The following is a 22,763-nucleotide window of genomic DNA, read 5'->3' as shown; positions in this document are numbered from 1 at the left end:
TATTTAAGTGATAATTTTCAGGAAAGGTTATTAATGCCTTTTAATCTGTGGACCTAATACCTAGTACTGGCCTCTGACTTCTGATCACATGAAAATGTTAAAATTGGCCTGCAATAAAAATACTTTTTTTGTATGCCTGGACAGTTTTGGTGAAAGTTAACAGCAAACTTTTTTATCGTTCCTTCAGTAGTGGTTTGCTATTCCTACACAAGTACCACGTCAACCCCAACCTCTACCCCTGTTCCAAGTGGCAGCATAGCAACGGTTAAGTCTCCAAGACCTGCCAGTCCTGCCTCCAATGTAGTTGTCTTGCCAAGTGGAAGTACTGTTTATGTCAAAAGTAAGTGATATTCTCAGTGTTATCAGGGCCGTCTTGGCTAAATGCTGCAGTCTAGGCTCTGATTAGACCTGCCTTCCTGGATTAAATCATTGGTCCACTAGCTGTTAGCAGGGTTAGTTTTTGAAGATTTTAAATAATTCCTTTCTTTACATATGACTAGGTATATATTGCTTTTTTAATCAGTTCTGGGGTTTGAGAAGTGACTTCATTTTTGTTCCCTGTGGGTAATCTGCCTTTGAACTGTGCTATCCTTAAGAATTCACTTTTTGATTGTCATGAAATAGAAATGTTGTGAATAGAAACTGAAGGCATGTGCTTATGTGATTTATTCAATATTTCTCCTATAATTTTAATCTTTTTAGTATTTTCTTAGATTATTTTACGGAATGTATTATCCAACTGTTAGATTCAGTGAAACATTTTAGAGAACCCATCTTTATTTCTAATTGACTGTAATTTTTGAAGTTTCTTTCGTTTTTAGTTTTTAATTCCTTGATTCTACCCTATGAAGCAGTTTGGTGTCGTGCTCGTTTTTTTTTCATTTTTTTGTTTTTAATTTCGGTTATGACAATGTTACTTTATATTTATTTATTTTTAATTTGTAAAGAAAAGGGGCCAGGCACAGTGGCTCACGCCTATAGTCCTAGCACTTTGGGAGGCCAGGGCGGGCAAATCATCTGAGGTCAGGAGTTCAAGACCAGCCTGGCCAACCTGGTGAAACCCTGTCTACTAAAAAAAAAAAAAAAAAAAAAAAAGCCAGCCATGGTGACACATGCCTGTAGGCTGAGCTACTTGGGAGGCTGAGACAGGAAAATCACTTGAACCTGGGAGGCAGAGGTTGCAGTGAGCACTGCACCGCAGCCTGGGCGACAGAGCAAGACTCTGTCTTGAAAAAAAGAAAAGTGGTTGATTTGGCTCACTACTCTGCTGGTTGGAAAGTCCAAGTTTGGGTGAGGATCTTATGCTGCTTCAACTCATGGCAGAAAGTGGAAAGAGAGCAGGTGTATGCAGAGAGATCCCATGGTAGGAGAGGAAGTGAGAGACAGAAACTGAGGAAGCCAGAATCTTTTTAAATTTTTTATTTTTTGCTTTGTTTTTCCTATCAACTGGAGGTCATTAATATTTGATTTTCACTTTTCTCAATATAGTTATAAACTTGATTTCTTTGTAACTTAGAGGTAAAGTTTGCTGTTTTAGGCAGGAATTATTCTAGGTCTTTGTCGGCCCTGTTTAAATTAAGAGTTAAAAAATTGAAGAGGTAAGGGTTATATTTTATTACTAATTTCATGAGTCATGCTACATAATTGTTTATGTCTGCTCTGCAGAGATTTCCTATGTTAAGTTGCTATGTTTTATGTTTCTCATTTGATTTTTAAAAAGTCTAAAAAAACAGTTGAGGCTTTAGTTCCTAAAGAAAAAATGCAGAATCTAGGACTATAATTAAATTTATATCTGATTTCTGCGGATTTAGCCAAGGTGGTCTTTTAAAATAACTGTAGAGACCTACTTTTTGGTCATTTTTAAAGCACTAGGTTGGAGCCGGGCGCAGTGGCTCACGCCTGTAATCCCAGCACTTTGGGAGGCTGAGGTGGGTGGATCACTTGAGGTCAGGCATTCGAGACCAACCTGGCCAACATGGTGAAACTCTGTCTCTACTAAAAATACAGAAACTAGTCGGGTGTGGTGGCAGGCACCTGTAATCCCAGCTATTTGGGAGGCTGAGGCAGGAGAATCGCTTGAACCTGGGAGGCAGAGGTTGCAGTGAGCTGAGATCGTGCCATATATTCTAGGCTGTGCAACAGAATGAGCCTCCATCTTAAAAAAATAATAATAAAAGAAAAGAAAAGAAAATACTAGGCCAGGCATGGTGGCTCGTGCCTATAATCCCAGCACTTTGGGAGGCCAAGGCGAGCGGATCACCTGAGGTCAGGAGTTTGAGACCAGTCTTGCAAACATGGTGAAACCTCATCTCTACTAAAAATACAAAAGAATTAGCCAGGTGTGGTGGCGGGTGCCTGTAATCCCAGCTACTTGGGAGGCTGAGGCTGGAGAATCACTTGAATCTGGGAGACGGAGGTTGTGGTGAGCTGAGATCACATCATTGCACTCCAGCCTGGGCAACAGTGTGAGACTCCATCTCTTAAATAAATAAATAAGTAAAATACTGAAAGTGCATCTCAAACATGAAGAAACTATTTCACATAATATATAGTTTTAAGTAACTGGAAGATTATTGCTTTATGCTCAGAAGTCATACCAACAACATTAGTTTGGGATATAATCATTTATTTGCCTAACTTTGTATGTGCAAGGCACTATACTGGGAAAACAAACCAATAAGACTTAGTCATTACCCTCTGGGAGCCCCTTACTAATAGGAGATATGTAGACAGTCACATTGCCATCTGGTAAGTGGTACAGCTTAGGGGAGAGGTGGATTAGCTTTGCTTAGAGGAATAAAGGAAAGCTTCACTAAGGAGATGGCTTGTAGGATGATGATTGCAGAATGAAGAAGAGGTCATTGATGGTAGGTGGTATTCCCCAAGGAACAATAGTATATGGATACTCAGAGTTGGATAGAATGTGGTTAAGGTGGCTTTGGGGAATGGTGAGCAGTTCAGAATCCCAAGATTATAGGGGTACATGGGGTTGGATGTAACAGGTATTGTGTTCTTGGAAAGATATGGAGTCTTGAATGATATGGTAATGATTTTGTGCCTCATCTTGTAGGGAGATAAAAACTACTAAAGGATTTTAGGCAGTGCATAGGAATGATTAGATGTGAAATTTTGTAGCTAGTCGTAGGATTGAGGGTAGATAGAAGTGGACAGACTGGAAGCATGGACATCTTTTAGGTGATTGTTGCCAAGATACAGGCAGGAGATAAGAAGGCCTGACGTGGCCATAGGTTTAAAGAAAGGAAGGAAGGCCGGGTATGGTGGCTCACACCTGTAATCTCAGCACTTTGGGAGGCTGAGGAGGGCGGATCACCTGAAGTCAGTTCAAGACCAGCCTGGGCCAACATAGTGAAACCCTGTCTCTACTGAAAATATAAAAATTAGCTGACCATGGTGGCGGGTGCATGTAATCCCAGCTACTTGGAAGGCTGAGGCAGGAGAATCACTTGTACATGGGAAGCAGAGGTTGCAGTGAGCTGAGATCACGCTACTGCACTCCAGCCTGGGCGACAGAGTGAGACTTTGTCTTAAAGAAAAGGAGGGAAGGCATTCAGAGACCACTTTTCTGAGGGAGGATTGATAGAACTTATTGGCTAATGGCTTAAGACGGAGAGAGGTCAAGGACGATATAAAGATTTTAAAAATAAAGTGTAAAATGCAAGATTAGTTTGGTATACATATAGCAGTATTGTCGTTGCCCTTCAGGTGTAAGCTGTTCAGATGAAGATGAAAAACCCAGAAAACGAAGGCGAACAAACTCTTCCAGCTCCTCTCCTGTTGTTCTAAAGGAAGTTCCAAAGGCCGTTGTTCCAGTCTCAAAGACGATCACTGTGCCTGTGAGTGGTAGTCCCAAGATGAGCAACATCATGCAGAGCATTGCCAACTCCTTACCACCCCACATGTCTCCTGTGAAAATAACCTTCACTAAACCGTCAACACAGACAACAAACACGACAACACAGAAGGTATGTGGTGGAGGGAGTCTCTGCCTGCCAGTTGTTTCTTTCAGACAGTATGATTCAGATTTAATAAACATGCACCGAGTGCTTACTATGTGCTTGGCATTATGCTGGGGATGTTCACATCTTTTACTTTGTTTAATTCTCCAGATAAGGCTTTGGGATAGGTATTATTATTTCACTTTTGCAGATGAGGCTTTGCGATGTTAAATGACTTGCCTAATATGACACAGCTAGCCGATCTCTTCTAAGAATTGTGCTCTATTTTATCATTGTAATCCTATTTGGAAAAAAATTTAAATAGAAAAACAATCTTAACCTTTATTTGTATGACCTTCCCTGTAGGAACTCAGATTTTAATTTGCCAAAGTAGTAAAGTTGTCAGGTGTTTTATAGAAGAAAGGAAGGATATAATTAAGTGAATAACTTTTGTTATCTTCTTTTTAAATTCTTTGTATGCTATTATTAATTCATTCTTAAATTCTTCTCTAAATATGTTGAAGTCATTAGTATTTTGTCAGTTTCATGTTATTAGACCCCTCTGTCTTCCCACACTGATCTGGATGGACCATAATGTGTTTCTGGGATCTCTCCTTAACCATCATTCTGATCTTCTTTATTAGTTTCATTGCTCATTTTGCTAGAGCATATCCTCCAGTAGCTACCTGATGTATGGGTGGATGGAAAGTAAATTTTGGGGGGCCTTGCATGGTAGACTGCAAATTTCTTTATTCTACCTTCCCACTTTTTTTATGGTTTGACTAGGAAAAGTATTCTAGGTTGGAGGTCATTTTCCCTGTCAATTTTTGAAGGTGTTGTTGCTCTGTTGGCTTCCAGCTTCCATTATTGATTTTGGGAAGTCCGGTGCCATTCTAATTTCAGATCCTGTTTTTCTCTTTACAAACTTTCAATAACTTTCGGAATTCTGAAATTTCGAGGTAATGTTCCTTGGTGTGGGTCTTTATTTCATCCATTAGGTTGTATGCTCAGTGGGCCCTTTTATTCTGAATATTTATGTCCTTCAATTCTGATACATTTCTTGAGTTATTTATTTGGTTTGTCTCTGTTTTCTCTTTTTGGATCACCTGTTACTTGCCTATTGAACTGACTACATTGATCCATTTATCTTTCTTGTTTCCATTTTCCATTTGTTTGCATTGTTTTCCTATTCTCATATAATGGTTAAAAGCCTATATTTTGGAATTGGACTTCCTGGATTCAGATCCCAGCTTTTGCCACTTAGTAGCTATGTAACTGTGGGAAAACTAAACTCTCTACCTGAGTTTTCTCATCTATAAAACAGAGAAAACAATGTAATTATTTTATAGGACTTCTGGGTGTAAATACATGAAATAATATATGAAAAATAGTTAGAGCCTTGCACGTAGTAAATGCTCAGTATTTTTATTTTATCGTTTAATTTTATTTTTCACTACATTTATATAATTTTTCATTTTTGCTCTCATACTTTAAATTTCTAGTAACTCTTTTTCTCTGAAAGTTCCTTTAAAAAAAAAAGCATCCTGCTCTTTCATAGAAGCATTGTATTCTCTTACCTAATGAGATTCATGACAATTTTTTAAATGTTTTCTTCTTTCATGTTCTCTCTGTAAGTTCCTTTTATCTATTTGTTTTGATCTCTTTTATTTAGTTTTCTTAAGTGTCTGGCTGTCTGCTTACGAATGAAAATAGGCACTAAAAAGGTGACAGAAAGCTCTGTGTGTATGGGTGGGACATGCTGACTGGTGACTTTCATTGTAAATTGACCCAACTGGACTATTTTATTTTGTTCAGGAACATCCACTACCCCTTTACCTCCACCATTTGTCTCTGTCTTTAGGGCTTTTGTTTGGACTGGTAGATTGCTCGGAAATATCCCAGTTTCCTACCTTGAGTAATATAAGTCTGGGTGGCAGTGTTTTGTTTGGGGGTTAAATGGAGGGAAAGGGCTGGGTGGGCTCACCATTCATGATATATATACTTCACTTAACTCCTCTGTTTTTAGCATAGTACCTGGCCTCTCAGATGTGCCTGATGTCATTAGATTTCTTTGTCAGTCTCCCACATGACACTAAATTCTTAGCCTTCCTTAGGATGGGAGAGAATAACTAGGGATGTAAATGGTTCTTAAATAGATTTTCAACTAATTTTCCTCTCTTTAGTTGCACGTTTATCCCCACTTAAGAAGTATCTGGTGTTCTCAATTCCTGAGTCTTTCTGGGGCTCACAAATGCAGGTTGCCTTATTTTTTGTTATTGTTTACTACGTTAGGTTTTTACTTTCTTGGATATGCTTAATCTGTTCCTATTTGTCTGTTTTTCAGTTTCCAAACTTTATAGCTGTTGTCTCCTTTTTGTTTTGACCTTACAGGTTTATGTGCCTTTTCCCTTTTTAAAAAACAATCCCTTTATGCTATTTTAGAGGGATTTTGGGGAAGGAGTTTAAGTAAATTGTGTGGTCTTTCAACCTTTGAATCTTTATTCTTGTGATAACTTCCCCTTAAAGAACCTCCTCGAGTTTCCTGCAAAGATGTCATTATATAATATATTAAAAATTATCATTATTTTCTTAGTAACTAGAAATGATAATGAGCTGATCTGTGGGATGTAATTCTATTTTCAGTCTGAAGATGAGGGATTATGGTATGGTATTAGAATCAAACAAAAACGTTTAGAGTCAGGAGTCCTGGGTTGGAACCCTAGCTCTTCTAGTATGACCTAAATAAATTAGTCTTTCTAAATCTGTTCACTCATTTATGAGATGAGAATGATGTCATCTTAAGACGTTATTGCAAGGATTAAATGAGATTGGATATTTAAAGAGCAACATAAGGTATGTATTCAACAATTGTTGGTTCCTTCCCTTGCAGGTATTTTATGTAATATAGAGTTTTGTTTATTTACACTGTTGATTAATAGCTGTTCCAAATAAATGAATTCATCACTTCATTGAAGCATATCCCTTCATATATAGAAATTAACTATTTTTGATGACTTCTTAAGTTTTATACTGAAGATAATTTTTACATTTTTATTTGATGACTCCAAGACAATCTTTCTGAATGTCACTTTTTATATGCTATTATAGTTATTGCTTTCTAAGCTGGCCCTGTATTAGGTGGCATCATTCTGCTCTACCCTGAATTTTTAAGTCTGCTTACTTAAATGTTTTTACTGCCTTTGTTGCTGGATCTTATTTTCTCAGTAATTCTTCTGTCTTCCCCGCTTCTTGTCTACCCTTTTAATTTGGTATTTGAGAAATAGTAAAGCAAAGCAATAGCTAAAAGACTACCTACCTCCCATCCATATCCTTCTATTCCCGTACTCTGTTTTATTGTTATTCATTATACTTATAACAAGTTGATATTATATTGCAAAGTTGTTTATCTTCTATTTCTCCCAGGGACTATAAGCTGCTAAGGGTAGAGACTTTGTCTTATTCTTCAATTTATTTCCTAGTATTTAGAATAGTACCTGGCATGTAGTAAGTGCTAATTAATGTTTGTTGAATGAGTAAATTAATTAATGAACGAATAGATGTATCTGGTTCCAATACTGGCTTAGCAACCGCCCTTGAGCCTGTTTCTTTATAAAATAAAGATGATCATAGGCCAGGTGTGGTGGCTTACACCTGTAATCCCAGCACTTTGGGAGGCCGAGGCAGACGGATCACCTGAGGGTGGGAGTTCAAGACCAGCCTGATCAACATGGAGAAACTCCGTTCCTACTAAAAATACAAAATTAGCTGGGCATGGGGGCGCATGCCTGTAATCTCAGCTACTCGGGAGGCTGAGGCAGGAGAATTGCTTTAACTCGGGAGACAGAGGTTGCAGTAAGCCGAGATCATGTCATCGCACTCCAGCCTGGGAAACAGGAGTGAAACTCCATCTCAAAAAAAGAAAAAAAAAAAAAAGAAAAATACTTAACATAGTACATACAGTGAATGCGCAGTAAACGTCACCTAATACTATTAACTTTTCCGTCTTCTTTGTTAGACTAAGCTAAAAATACGTGTAGTAGATGAGGGCTCAGTGAAGTTTGTGAACTTTTTTTAAGTTCATTGACTTTACCATATATTTATTTTTATTTTTTTTCTTCTGAATTTTCAATTGAGAATGGATAGTTGAGGTTTTCAGACTTGTGATATTTATAAGAGGGCTTATTTATCTCCCAAGTTATATATGAGCCATACCATGAGAGTTCAGGTTCAGAACCTTAGATTTGTCTTACTGTGGTTAAAAAAACAAATGTTTAAAACAAATTACATTAAAAATAAGACTCATTCATTCCACAAATATTTATTGAGCACCTACTGTGTTCCAGATGTAAAACTGTACTCTTTTACTTCATGTGTACTCAATGCCATTACTTTTATCATTTTATGGACAAGCCGATATGGGTAGGACTAATAAATGTTCTTGGAGTTTTATGTTTTCCTCTTGCTTGGGTAATTGGATTTTTCTGAAATCTATCCAAGGCTGTCGCCATTATTGCATTCACCTTGGATTTGTCACAAATCCTATATGAGGCAACTTAGGAATTATTGTAGGTGAAGTGATTTTTATATTAAGTATAATTATTTATGAATTTGTGGACTTTATTCAAATTCAAATAGGTAATATATTTTCAGGGTAGACACATTTCCACCTGTGTTAATGTGGTGCCTTCATTTTAAATATAACATTGATACAGCACTTATATATCAAAGCAGCGGAATTTAGCTTTATGCCTTCATGTGCTTGATTGATATTTTTCATTTTGTCCTTAGGGTGCAAGTCCCAGCACTCTTAAGGAGTTTTTGTGAGTGCTAGAAGGTCAGTAATTTGAATTATGGCCTGAATAAACACTGTTTGGTTCACTTGGTTTTAAACCCCTATACTTCCCCCTATTGTAATGAGTAACTTTAAAGTGCAAGTAGGTTTCCTCCAAGGTGGATCTCTAATGAAGGATAACTTCTTTTCAGATCAGAAATCATCTTGCAGACTGAAATCTCAAAATAGATTTTATCATTTGTATCTGTAACCTAAAATATGCTCTTAAAGACTGTAGATTCATTTTGCTGAAGTTTTGTCTTAATGTTAAAGCCTACATGTATACTCTAATTCTGAAATTGCAAATATTTGGTACAAGTGTGAATGCTTCCCTTGCCCTTGCCCATGACAGACATTGCTAATTAACTGTGGCATACTTTCCTGCTAAGCGTTGGTGAATTCTTATCTGTGCCTCAGAGTCCTTATAAGCATTGTACTCCAGGAGGCTACTACAATTAGTTCAGAACTGGCAAAAGTGAACCCTAATTGCCATTGCTACTCTAATGGTTTGGCTGTGGCAGCAGCTGTGAATTCTTTGGATTCGCAGAGGTATCAGAATTTGGGGAAAAAATAAGAGAAGTTTTAAGTGAAACAAAGTATATTGAAATACATTTTCAGATTGATTTGATGTATAATGCCTTTACTGATATCCTTTTCACATTTATTAAGTAGTAGTAATAAACTACTAAGTTCCATTTGTTGACTGCCAAATATTGACCACCTGCTATGTGCCTAGCACTATGTCAGATGCTTAACATTATTATATCGTTTAATCCTTGTAATGACTTTGCAAGGTAGGTATTATTATCCCCATTATATAGATGAAAATCAGAGTGCAGAGATTCCAACATGTCCAGGGGCCTGCCATTTTTAAGTGGCAGAGGCAGGATCTAAGTTCGGGTTCATTTGACTCCTAAACTTGTGGTCTTTTTACCATATTGGTCTATTTCTCAGTTGGTATCATGGTTGATTGTTGTTTTCTAATAATGCTAGATAGGTGTTTGCTGATCAAGTCTATCTATAAATATGCTGGTCGACCTGTATAGGTGTTTGCTGATCTTATGTATCTTTCTTGATGCCTCAAATAATTAACTAACAAACTCCTTAAAGTAATGGACAAGTACTTATATCTTGTAATTCTCTGTAACACTGGATAAGTACTTACATTTTGTAATTCTCTGTAACACCCAAAGTGTATAATAATAATGTTATGGTCAGAGCTTCTTTGAGATGTAGGTCCTGAGTACAGACATATTTAGTAAATTTTGACTAACTAACTTCCGGCCTTCTTTAGAAGTGATATAAAAATGAAAAAGAATTTTCCCTTAAATTCTTTAGATTTTTCAAAACAGTTTTTCTTTTCTAGGTAGGTACAAATAATGTCATTTAAAGAGGAAGGAGATAATCTGCTCTGTTTTGGGTTTTACTGTACCACCCCAGAATAAAAATGTGATACTACAGACTTCTAAATAATTTTTGTGTTCTCATTTGTAAAATGGGGATAATAATAGTACATGTGTCATAGAATTGTTGGGAGATTTAAATAAGCCGATACATACTAGCCCTAGGAGCTATTCCTGATTCTGTTTTTTTCCTTAACCCTGCCATTTCCATTCATCAACAAATCCTATTCTCTCTACTTTTCAAAATAATCTGACTCTGATCTCTTCTCTTTATTTCTACTACTAACAGTCCAGCGCAAGCAGCCTCAATCATTTTTGCTTGGTCTGATGCAATAGTTTAACTGGTCTCACTGTTTCCCCTCTTGCCTCTTATCATGTAGCAGCTAGAGTGATCTTTTAAAACATACATCAAATTTTGTTTTTCTTCCTACTTAAAATCTTCCTGTGGCTTTCTATTATACTTAGTATAAAAATCTAAATTCTGCATTTAATGTAGCCTTTGCTTGCTTTTCCAATTCCTCTTTGCCCTATGTGCTTTTTGCTACAGTGCCTTCCTTTCTGTTTTTAAATTTATCAAGCTACTTCTGACATTAGGTCCTTTCCTTCATACTATTCTCTCTGTCTGGAATGATTTGTCACTAAATCATCTACAGTTTTCCAGTTATACTGGCAAAACCTTGACATCTCTTTCCTGCCTCTCTTTTTCTCCATTCTTCATTTCAACATACAAGCAAATACTGTTGGCTTTACCTTTGCAGTGTATTCAGAATCTGTTCACTTTTTACCTCCTTCCGCCACAGATACTTTGGTCACCATCATCCCTGCCTGGTTTGTTACAGGAGCTTCTTAATTTGTCTCCCTGTTTCTACCTTCATTGCCCTACTGTACTTTTTACCTAACAGGTAATGATTTTTTAAAAAATGGACTTTATTTTTTAAAACAGTTGTAGATTTACAGAAAAATTGAGAAGATAGTACAGAGAGTTCTCATATACTCTGCACCTAGTTTTCTTGTTCTCTTTGTTTCGTTTTGTTTTTTACCCACTTCCTGAGAAGTCTCCTTTATTCTGAACATTTTACATTGGTGTGATACATTGTTATAGCTAATGAATAGTATTAATGCATTGATGTTAAAATTAAGTCCATGGTTTATTCATATTTCCTTGTTTTTTACCTATTGTCTTTTTCTGTTCCAGGATACCATATTATATTTAGTTGTCGTTTCTCCTTAGGCTCCTCTTGATTCCTCTTTACTGTGAAAGTTTCTCAGACTTTCCTTTTTTTTGATGACCTTGACAATTTTGAGGAGTACTGGTCAAGTATCTTATAGATACCCCAACTATTAGAATTTGTCTAATGTTCTTCTCATGATTATGATTATGGGCTTTTGGACAGAAGACCTCAGAGAGAAAGTACCTTTTTCATCACATCACATAAAGGGTATATACTGTCAACATGCTCTTACATGGTTTAGTCCTCCATTACTTCTCTGCAGTTGTCTACTACTACTTTGTACCCTATACATTTCTATCCCGTTCACTAGATCTTTGAAGTTTCTTGAACATACCAAGCTTGCTTCTGCTTTAGGGCCTTTGTATTTGCTGCTCACTGTGCCGATGGATGGTCTTCTGGGTAGCACCATGGTTCATATCCCTACTTCCTTCTGGTTTCTGCTCATATGTTACCTTACTGAGAGGTCTTTATTGAATACATTACTTAAAAAATCATACAGTGCTCCCATCATTCTTTATTCTCCTACCATACTTTTTTCGTCTCTTCCATTTGTCTCTACGTGACATATACTTAGTTTTCTGTTTATTTCTCTCCCACTACTAAAATGTAAGCTACTTGAAGGTATGAACTTTGTTTCTTTTGTTCATTCTTCTATTCTCCAGCGTCTAGGACCATGCCTGGCACATAGTAGGCGCTCAATAAATATTTATAAACGAATGAATGTTTAAATTACTTTCTAGAAAAAGTGTGTCAGTTTATACTCCCTAAGTAATATGCTGAATTGTCTATTTTGCTGTATCTTATACAGCATTGATGTTATCTTTTAAAATACTTGATTTGTAAAATTGTTGCTTTTAAGTACATTTTGATGATTACTAGTAAAGGAAATTTTTAGTATATTTTTAGTTGTATATTCTTCTCTGTTGAATTGCTTCTTTGTTTTTCATAAGCTATTTTTGAATTGTATGTAGTTAACTGTGAGCGTAGATATATTCGTAGTATAGTAGGTACATAAAAATAACTTATTTTTTATTCCTTAGGTTATTATAGTCACCACATCACCAAGCTCAACCTTCGTGCCCAACATTCTCTCCAAATCCCATAACTATGCAGCAGTCACTAAGCTTGTACCAACGTCAGTCATTGCTTCTACAACCCAGAAGCCTCCAGTTGTTATAACTGCTTCACAGTCCTCTCTGGTCAGTAATAGCAGCAGTGGCAGCAGCAGTTCTACACCATCACCTATTCCTAATACAGTTGCAGTAACAGCTGTGGTATCCTCTACACCATCTGTGGTCATGTCAACAGTAGCACAAGGTGAGTGCTGTTTCACAATTTAATTCTGTCACAGTTGCTATATGGAATTTTGAAGAAAACTTGGTAGATGTGTTTTTCTGCTTTGGATATGAAGGTCCCTACTCGTAGACCCAAGATCACCACCCCATGTACCCCAGTTTGAGAATGTCAAGATGGTAGGTGATTCCATTTTCTTATATTAATATGCTTGCCCCAAGTTGTTTTGCACAGTACCTAATGGCCTGGGCTGCTAACGTTTACAAAATGTAGGTTAAATCTTGTCACAATAAATTTCAAAGGGCTATACAAATATATTTAATATAATGAAATTTTTAAATGAGAAATTTGAAATTATATTACCATAGGTTCTTCAGAGGAAGCATCAAGTACACAACCTCTTCAAAGTAAATGATAAGTAGTAGGAGGAAGAAGACGGTTTCAAGGATATGCCATTTGCCTTTTCTTCAGTTTCCTACATTTTTCTTTTCTTTTTCTTACATTTTTCTTTTTTTGTTGTTGTTGAGACAGGGTCTTGCTCTGTCACCCAGGCTGAAGTGCAGTGGAGCAATCTTGGCTCACTGCAACCTCCACCTGCCGGGCCTAAGTGATCCTCCCACCTCAGCCTTCTGAGTAGCTGGGACCACAGGCACACACCATCATACCCCACTATTTTTTTTGTATTTTTGGTAGAGACGGAGTCTTGCCATGTTGCCCAGGCTGGTCTGGAACTCCTGAGTTCAGGCAATCCACCCACCTCAGCCTCCCAAAGTGCTGGTTTTACAGGCACCAGCCACTGTGCTCTGCTAGTCTCCTAAATTTTTCTGTATGGATAGATGATGGAAATATTAACTGAAGAGCAACTGAGACCTGAACTCAAGGGCAATTGCTGCTTAATAGCAGAGGAGACCGGGCGCAGTGGCTCACGCCTGTAATCCTAGCACTTTGGGAAGCGGAGGCAGGCAAATCACTTGAGGTCAGGAGTTCAAGAACAGCCTGGCCAACATGATGAAACCCTGTCTCTACTAAAAAAATACAAAAATTAGCCGGGCATGGTAGTGCACACCTGTAATCCCAGCTACTCGGGAGGCTGAGGTGGGAGAATCATTTGAACCCGGGAGGCAGAGATTGCAGTGAGCTGAGATTGCTGCACTGCGCTCCAGCCCTGGTGACAGAGCAAGACCCTGTCTCAAAAAAAAAAAGGCAAAGAAAAGGAAATGTGGAAATCTCAGTTCCATTTTAGCTTAGTTTCCTAATACCTTTGTGTTCCTCCCATATGAAAGACAAATAGCATATCGTCAGAAACTTCCTTTTTTCAGTGTTGGTAGATCTTAAGAGAGTGATCAGAGGGAAGCATATATTATGTAGAATTCATACCCATATTTATAGTCTATTAAATGGAGCTTAGAAGCAATATAGAAGGGTACTTGGTATTAATTTTCATTGAGTTTTATGTGAATAGTATATAACTCAAGGCAGATTGGGGCTTGGAAATATTCTAGTTTATGAACTAGGCGTGAATGCAAGCACTCGAGTAGGAAAACAGTGTCTTGATTGCTTTAATGATGTGTTGTGTGTTTTATGTAACTGTAAGCAAGGAAGAGATTACATAGATATGATGCAGTCACTGTTTCTTCACTCTGCAGCTGTTATATAGTAGGATATGGGAGCATCTGTCATTTTCTGGTTCTGATACCCATTTAATGTCTCAATCAATGACAAGAAGTAGCAGTCTTCAAATTTCCTTTTGTTGGAATTAAAAAAAAAATTCCAACATTTCTATTTATACAGCAGTGAATGAGAATATAGTCCTGTTAAATACAGAAATATTTATTTTTTGAGATAGAGTCTCCCTCTGTCACCCAGGCTAGAGTGTAGTGGCGTGATCTTGGCTCACTGCAACCTCCGCCTCCCGGGTTCAAGCAATTCTCCTGCCTCAGCCACCCCAGTAGCTGAGACTACAGGTGTGTGCTCCCAAGCCTGGCTAATTTTTGTATTTCTACTAGAGGCGGTGTTTTGCCATGTTGCCCAGGCTGGTCTTGAACTCCTGGCCTCTAGAGATCCCCCCCACTTCAGCCTACCAAAGTGCTGGGATTACAGGTGTGCATCCTCATGCCTGGCCTAAATATAAAAATAATTTTTATACAGAAAATTTGTTTAAAATGTTGGTTACAAACATGTTCCGAATTCACCGTTTTATCATTTGAAGGTTGAGAGAAGGAAAGGCCACCTGACTCCTCACCTGACTGATGCGTGTATCAACCCTAATAGGAATTATCATCTATTGATAGTTGTTTCTCTCTGCCAATACTCATCAAACAGTTTGCTGGTTTTACTGTATTAGAAAGATTACTGTTTTTCCAAGATAGATGTTACTATTTGAGGTAAGAGATATTTCTCTTGGTTACTAATAAAATATCTTCAAGCAAAATGAATATTCCAGGCTTCTGTTTTTCATTCTTAATTTTCTCCAGGTAGCCACTGAATCTTTTAGGAACTTAGGACTTTCTTCATTTTCTCCTTTGCTTCTTAGCATTCTACATCTGTTTGAGTCTTAAGTAATTATAGGGGAGCTGGAAGTGACATCTCAGAGATTTCTCTTAAAGTCACTGGAAGTTAATAGAGAATGAAGGATGTGAAAGTAAACTCTGAATATACTCAAGTAAACGATGTGATTATTTCGTTTCTGTTTGACATATTTAATTTAGGTGTTATTAGTACTAAGAAATCAAGGAGTTTTATTTTTTTTAAAGAAAGGTAATATTGGTGGAAGTGGTAACACATAGACTGCATTTGTGATTCTGCCTGCAGGGCTTCTGTAGCAGCTCCTGTGTGGGTACATCAGGCAAGAGGGCATTCAGTGTCTGCTTCTACTATGGACTACAGACATATTGTTTTAGAGCTGATGTATCTCTGGTTATGCTTGTAGGGGTAGCTGGTGGTAGAGGGGAAAGGGTCTTAGCAGTAACTTGGTAAATGACTCCATGTTTGTAAGTGTAGTGATGGTCCACACTGCATTAATTGATGTAGTTACGTCTCTTTTAACTTAGTGGTCTTCTCTCTCTTTTGTCCTTGCAACTTACTTGTTGAAGAAATAACTAATTTTTCCTGAGAGTTTCCCATAGTCTGGATTTTACTGATTTCATTTGTGTAGTGTAGTTTAACAAAGTCTCCTGTTCAATGCATTTCCATAAAACTGGTAGCCAAATCTAGGAGCTTGATTAGATTCAAGTATGATTGTTTTTGGAAATAGGAAGAATGAACATTTTATAAGTGGTAGTGTATACTTCTTGTTGCATCATTTTAAGAGACATATAATGTCTGTTTTTTCCCTTTAGTGATGTTAACATTGACTAGAGGATACAAGTGTTACCAAATGGTTTTAATAGCTATTAATAATCTTTGCCTAGATCTATTATTTTATTGGTTATTGCAAAATGCATTTTATCTTTATTTTCATTTATTAGCTAGAATTCTTAAAGAAGAACTTTCCTTTATTATTATTGCTTACCCTAAGGTACAACTCATGTGGGAGAAGCAGGATACATGCCTGATTATTTCTCTTCATTTGTATATTTTCAGATGAATTGGTTCATCGGCCAATAAGATTTTAACTCCCCATATTATTAAGATTTTTGGTGTCTATCAATACATTGCAGATCTTCCTTCTGGTGCTCACATTGTTCCATCCTTTGCAGTGGGAGTCTCTTTAAGTTGATTTCTAAATTCTTTTGACACGACTACATTAGTCTTTAATAGTGTCCTTGTTTCATGGTATGTTGAGATGTTCCAGGTTCATCTTGTACATTTTCTCCCCTAGACTTGAAATTAGACATTTTTTCAGGGAGTCCTGGTTTCTTAGTGAAAAATGGTGTTTAGATACCACAATCTGGGCATTGTGGGGGTGTTCATCACTACTGCATTGGTCATTGTTTCTACATTTTATTGGTGGACAGAGCTAGAGTTCTTTTTTGTTTGAGAGGAAATATGTCATCAGTTCATGCTGATATTACTAATTCCAATTTATAATTATGGATTTTAACTTTTTCTATTTGTATGTTTGTATCTTTTTTCTTCTGATGATTCAGGAAGAATCTTTAGGAACTAGGAAATCCTGATTTCGAATGATTAATATAATTATACCTTTAATGTATAATACATAATAGTTTCAGAATAATAGAACCAATATGATTATTGAACATAAATTTTTATTGTAGTTATTTCATTTTTAAGGGTATTGTAAGGATATACAGTCAAATTACTGTATTTAAAAGTCACTTGAAATAATTCTTTTCTCTATAGTCAAGCATTATAGTTTAATTTGTTTCTGGGTTTTTTTTTTTTTTTTGGATTGTCATTTTGAAAATTTTTGCTAAATTTTATTTATAATTATATAACATATTTACGTAGTTCCAAAATCAAATCCACAAAATCAAGTATGTTCTGAGAAGTCTGTTTATCTATGACTTCTTCTTCCAACAGTTGTTCTGTCCCCATAATGGGTAATCTTTTTAATTTTTATTTCTCCTTTCATTTTTTAACATATAAGCAAATGTGTATTTATTATATTTTACCTTTTTCTTAGATAAACGTAATATATTATGCAAACTGTTGTGCACTTTAATATTTGGAAGGAGTAATTTTTAATTTGGTGGTTATAAGTCTGGTGCTGGTAATATAGAAAGAGGTAATAGCTGAAATGTGGTTTGTGTGTATAGAAGGAAATAATTTGTATCTTAGATGACTGCTTCTTCATAGTTGGTTCATCTTCCTTTTTCCTCCAGATTTTGTACTTAACAGACTAGAAGCTGTAATTAGCTTTTATTGTTATCTCTCAAATCCATTCTCAAATGGGCTATTATTTCTTAGATTGATTCCACTTTTTATTCTGCCTGTTTCTTAGATTAATTGTTGCTACTGTTTTTTTAAATTTTACTTTGGTGAGAAAATTTGCTTTCATCTTGTTCTTTTCATGTTATTTTATGGACTTCATGAATTATTTACCCAGTGCTGTGACAATCTTCTGCTGACCTTTTATTTTCCCTCCTTGACCCGTTTTCAACCTAACAAGTTACTTCCAATTACATTGTTTCCACTAATATTCCTGCTGTCTGCACTTTATTTACTTTCTTTAGGCTGGCCCTGAATGCAGTTTCTGTTTTCCATTGCCGTTTCACAAAATACCTTCCCTGTGAAATCCCCCAACCCTATCAGTTCAACATGGTTCCCATTTAGTATCTAAAAGCATTTAAAAGTTATTTAAAACCTAACAATATTAGTAGGTCAGACAGTTTCGGAGAACAGTAGAGAACAAAGTGCTACCAGTAATCCCACCACTGTACCACAATAGCACTTTCTTTTTCTGTATTATTACCTTTACCCATGTGAATAATTTTTTTTTTTTTTTTGGAGACGGAGTCTTGCTGTCACCCACACTGGAGTGCAGTGGTGCAATCTCGGCTCACTGCAATCTCTGCCTCCCAGGTTCAAGTGATTCTCCTGCCTCAGCCTCCTGAGTAGCTGGGATTACAGGCGTGTGCCACCACGCCCAGCAAATTTTTGTATTTTTAGTAGAGACGGGGTTTCACCATGTTGGTCAGGCTGGCCTTGCACTCCTGACCTCATAAGCCACCCGCTTCAGCCTCCCAAAGTGCTGGAATTATAGGTGTGAGCCACCGCACCTGGCTGTGAATAATATTTTTTACATATTTTGAATAAAAAGTTCATATTCTATTTGGTAACATGCTTTCTTCATATATTGTTGCTTCATTAGCATTATCCTAATTATTTTCAGAGCTGTTTAATATTTTTATTATTGCATAATTTATTACATTTATTATATAATACATAATAATTTATTAAATTATTCCCTTATTGTTGGGTATCTAGTGTGTTTCCAGGGTTTGATATTCTAGATTTAACTATAGTTAACATCTTTGTGAATTTAATTGAGCCTTCCCTTTTCTTAGAACCAGCACTCAGGAAGGAGCAGGATTACCAAATAGAAGAATTGGAATTTTTTTGTAGAGTTTACTAAATGCTGTATTTTATCCCCCTGAACTATACCCTTTCAGAATATTTCATTAGTATCTGGCCACTATTAAGTCCTTATTCTTCTTGTTTAAAAAAAAAATAGGGCGGAGGGAATAATTTTGGCGATTAAAAAATTGAGTAGCATACTGCTTAACCAGTACAGTTTCATCATTCCTAATCTGAAAATCTGAAATCTGAAATGCTCTAAAATCTGAAGCTTTCTGAGGGCCAACTGATGCCACAAGTGGACAATTCCACACCTGACTTCATGTGGTAAATTGCAATCAAAACACAGGTGCACACCACACAGCTTATTCAGCATTCCCAAGGGAAAAAAGACTCCTTCTGCCTTCTGTAGCAGTAACATATCTTTTCCTTGCCCACCCAGATTCCCCTGACACAAACACTCCCTCAGCGGGTAATAAAATGGCGTGTATGCAGGCTGGATGTGCCAATAACAGGTTCCCCGCAATTCTCCACATGGGGCCAAGACCTATGTGCATCACTTACCATGTTTTTTTTTGCTTATTTTCTGTTCTGTGGTGTAAAGATGTTGAAAAATGTCAAAAAGGCCTGCAGATACCTCTGAGGGGTAATAGTGACAAGGCAACGAGGAAGCACTTAAGTTTATATAGCACAGAAGGATAAGCTGTTGGAGAAATTGGACAGTGGTGTTAAGTGTGCAGTGTGTTGCAGAAGAGTATGGTGTTGGAATGACTACCATATATGACCTGAAAAAACAAAAGGATAAGCTATTGAAATTCTGTGCTGAAATGATGAACAGAAGTTAATGAAAAATAGAAATACGCTGCATAAAGCTAAAAATGAAGATCTCGATCACGTATTGAAAGAGTGGATCCATCAGCATTGTAGTGAACTCATGTCACTTAATGGTAATACTGATCATGAAACAAGCAAAGATCTATCATGATTAACTAAAAATTGAAGGAAGCTGTGAATATTCAACAGACCATTTGCAGAAATTTAAGAAGAGATGCGGCATTACAGTTTTAAAACTTTGTAGTGATAAAGCATTTTTTGATAACGAAGCAGCAAGAAGTTCATTGACAAGTTTGCCATCGTCACCGCTGATTACTATCTTATGCCAGAACAAGTCAATAATGCTGATGAAACGTCACTGTTTTGGTGTTAATGCCCCAGAAAGACACTGACTACAGCTGATGAGACAGCCAATACAGGTATTAAGGATGCCAAGGACAGAATAACTGGGATGGGATGTGGTAATGTAGGAGGCACTCATAAATGCTGTGATGGGCAAAAGCTTGCATTCTTGCTGTTTTTAAGGAGTGAATTTCTTACCAGTCTGTTATTATGGTAACAAAAAAGCATGTATTACTGGGGATATCTTTTCTGATTGGTTTCCAAACATCTTGTACCAGCAGCTTGTGTTCATTGCAGGGCAGCTGGACTGTGCAACAATGGCAAGATTTTATTTATTGATGACTGTTCTCATCTTCCAGTTGAAATTCTCCTCAAAAATAATGTTTATGCCATGTACTTTCCCCCAGTGTGACTTTATTAATTCAGCCATGCGGCCAAGGTAGCCTTAGACCAATGAAGAGTTATATAAAAATGCTTTCTTGGGGGAGTGGCTGGCAAGATAGCTGAATAGGAACAGCTGTGGTCTGTAGCTCCCAGCGAGATCAACACAGAAGGCAGATGATTTCTGCATTTCCAACTGAGGTACCTGGCTTATCTCATTGGGATTGGTTAGACAGTGGATGTAGCCCATGGAGGGTTAGCCAGAGCAAGGTGGGGTGTTACCTCACCCAGGAAGCGCAAGGGGTTGGGGAACTCCCTCGTCTAGCCAAGGGAAGCCGTGAGGGACCCTGCTCTGAGGGACGGTGCATTCAGGCCCACATACTATGCTTTTCCCATGGTCTTTGCAACCCATAGACCAGGAGATTCCTTCGGGTGCCTACACCACCCAGGGCCCTGGGTTTCAAGCACAAAACTGGGCAACTGTTTGGGCAGACACCAAGCTAGCTTTAGGAGTTTTTGTTTGTTTGTTTGTTTTTTGTTTTTTGGATGGAGTCTTGCTCTGTTGCCCAGACTGGTGTGCAGTGGTGCCATCTCGGCTCACTGCAAGCTCCGCCTCCCGGGTTTATGCCATTCTCCTCCCTCAGCCTCTGGAGTAGCTGGGACTACAGGCAGCCGCCACTATGCCCGGCTAATTTTTTGTATTTTTAGTAGAAATGGGGTTTCATCATGTTAGCCAGGATGGTCTTGATCTCCTGACCTCGTGATCCACCCACCTCGGCCTCCCAAAGTGCTGGGATTACAGGTGTGAGTCACCACGCCCAGCCAGGAGTTTTTTTTGTTTGTTTTTTTTTTTTATACCTCAGTGGTGCCTGGAACACCAGCGAGACAGAACCCTTCACTCCCCTGGAAAGGGTTGTGAAGCCAGGGAGCCAAGTGGTCTAGCTCAGCGGATCCCAATTCCATGGAGCCCAGCAAGCTAAGATCCACTGGCTTGAAATTCTCACTGCCAGCACAGCAGTCTGAAGTCAACCTGGGTCGCTGGAGCTTGGTGGGGGGAGGGGTGACCACCATTACTTAGGCTTGAGTAGGTGGTTTTTCCCCTCAGAGTGTAAAGAAAGCCACAGGGAAGTTCGAACTGGGCGGAGCCCACTGCAGCTCGTCAAAGCCTCTGTAGCCAGACTGCCTCTCTAGATTCCTCCTCTGTGGACAGGGCATCTCTGAAAGAAAGGCAGCAGCCTCAGTCAGGGGCTTATGGGTAAAACTCCCATCTCCCTGGAACAGAGCACCTGGGGAAGGGGCAGCTGTGGGTGCAGCTTCAGCAGACTTAAACGTTCCTGCTTACCAGGTCTGAAGAGAGCAGCAGATCTCCCAGCAGAACACTCGAGCTCTCAGAACACTCGAGAGCAGCAGATCTCCCAGCAGAACACTGCCTCCTCAAGTGGGTCCCTGACTTCCGTGCCTCCTAACTGGGAGAAACCTCACAGCAGGGGTTGATAGACACCTCATACAGGAGAGCTCTGGCTGGCATCTGGCAGGTGCCCCTCTGGGACAAAGCCTCCAGGGGAAGGAACAGGCAGCGATCTTTGCTATTCTGCAGCCTCCGCTGGTGATACCCAGGCAAACAGGGTCTGGAGTGTACCTCCAGCAAACTCCAGCAGACCTGCAGCAGAGGGGCCTGGGTGTTAGCAGGAAAACTAACAGACAGAAAGGAATAGCATCAACATCAACAAAAAGGACGTCCACACAGAAACCCCATCTAAAAGTCGCCAACATCAAAGACGAAAGGTAGATAATTCCATGAAGATGAGGAAAAACCAGCACAGAAAGGCTGAAAATTCCAAAAACCAGAACGCCTCTTCTCCTCCAAAGGATCACAACTCCTCACCAGCAAAGGAACAAAACTGGACGGAGAATGAGTTTGACGAATTGACAGAAGTAGGCTTCAGAAGGTGGGTATTAACAAACCTCTCCGAGCTAAAGGAGCATGTTCTAACCCAATGCGAGGAAGCTAAGAACCTTGAAAAAAGGTTAGGGGAATTTCTAATTAGAATAATCAGTTTAGAGAAAAACATAAATGACCTGATGGAGCTGAAAAACACAGCACGAGAACTTTGTGAAGCATACACAAGTATCAATAGCCGAATCAATCAAGCAGGAGAAAGGATATCAGAGATTGAAGATCAACTTAATGAAATGAAGCGTGAAGACAAGATTAGAGAAAAAAGATGAATGAACAAAGCCTCCAAGAAATATGGGACTATGTGAAAAGACCAAACCTACGTTTGATTGGTGTACCTGAAAGTGACGGGGAGAATGGAACCAAGTTGGAAAACACTTGAAGAGTATTATCCAGGAGAACTTCCCCAACCTAGCAAGACAGGCCAACATTCAAATTCAGGAAATACAGAGAACACCACAGAGATACTCCTCGAGAAGAGCAACCCCAAGACACATAATCGTCAGATTTACCAAGGTTGAAATGAAGGAAAAAATGTTAAGGGCAGCCAGAGCG

At 38.2% G+C, this 22,763-nt stretch overlaps 1 protein-coding gene across 13 annotated transcripts in view; it reads left to right on the top strand.

The window, feature by feature from the left end:
- EMSY (EMSY transcriptional repressor, BRCA2 interacting) overlaps positions 1-22,763 on the top strand; it is a 104,419-nt gene that overhangs the window by 16,340 nt on the left and 65,316 nt on the right. For 8 of the 13 annotated variants that reach the window (XM_021926340.2, XM_009186957.3, XM_021926341.2 and 5 more), the window contains 3 exons: positions 188-340; positions 3,724-3,983; positions 12,463-12,739. In XM_021926340.2, the coding sequence (XP_021782032.1) occupies positions 188-340; positions 3,724-3,983; positions 12,463-12,739 (690 nt within the window). The remainder of the gene's footprint in view (positions 1-187; positions 341-3,723; positions 3,984-12,462; positions 12,740-22,763) is intronic. The other 5 variants (XM_021926339.2, XM_009186964.4, XM_021926338.2 and 2 more) reach the window with 2 other exon arrangements.

This window comes from Papio anubis, chromosome 12, assembly GCF_008728515.1.
Source record: "Papio anubis isolate 15944 chromosome 12, Panubis1.0, whole genome shotgun sequence".
NCBI lineage: Eukaryota > Metazoa > Chordata > Mammalia > Primates > Cercopithecidae > Papio > Papio anubis.
This window is presented reverse-complemented; position numbering and strand designations above follow the sequence as displayed.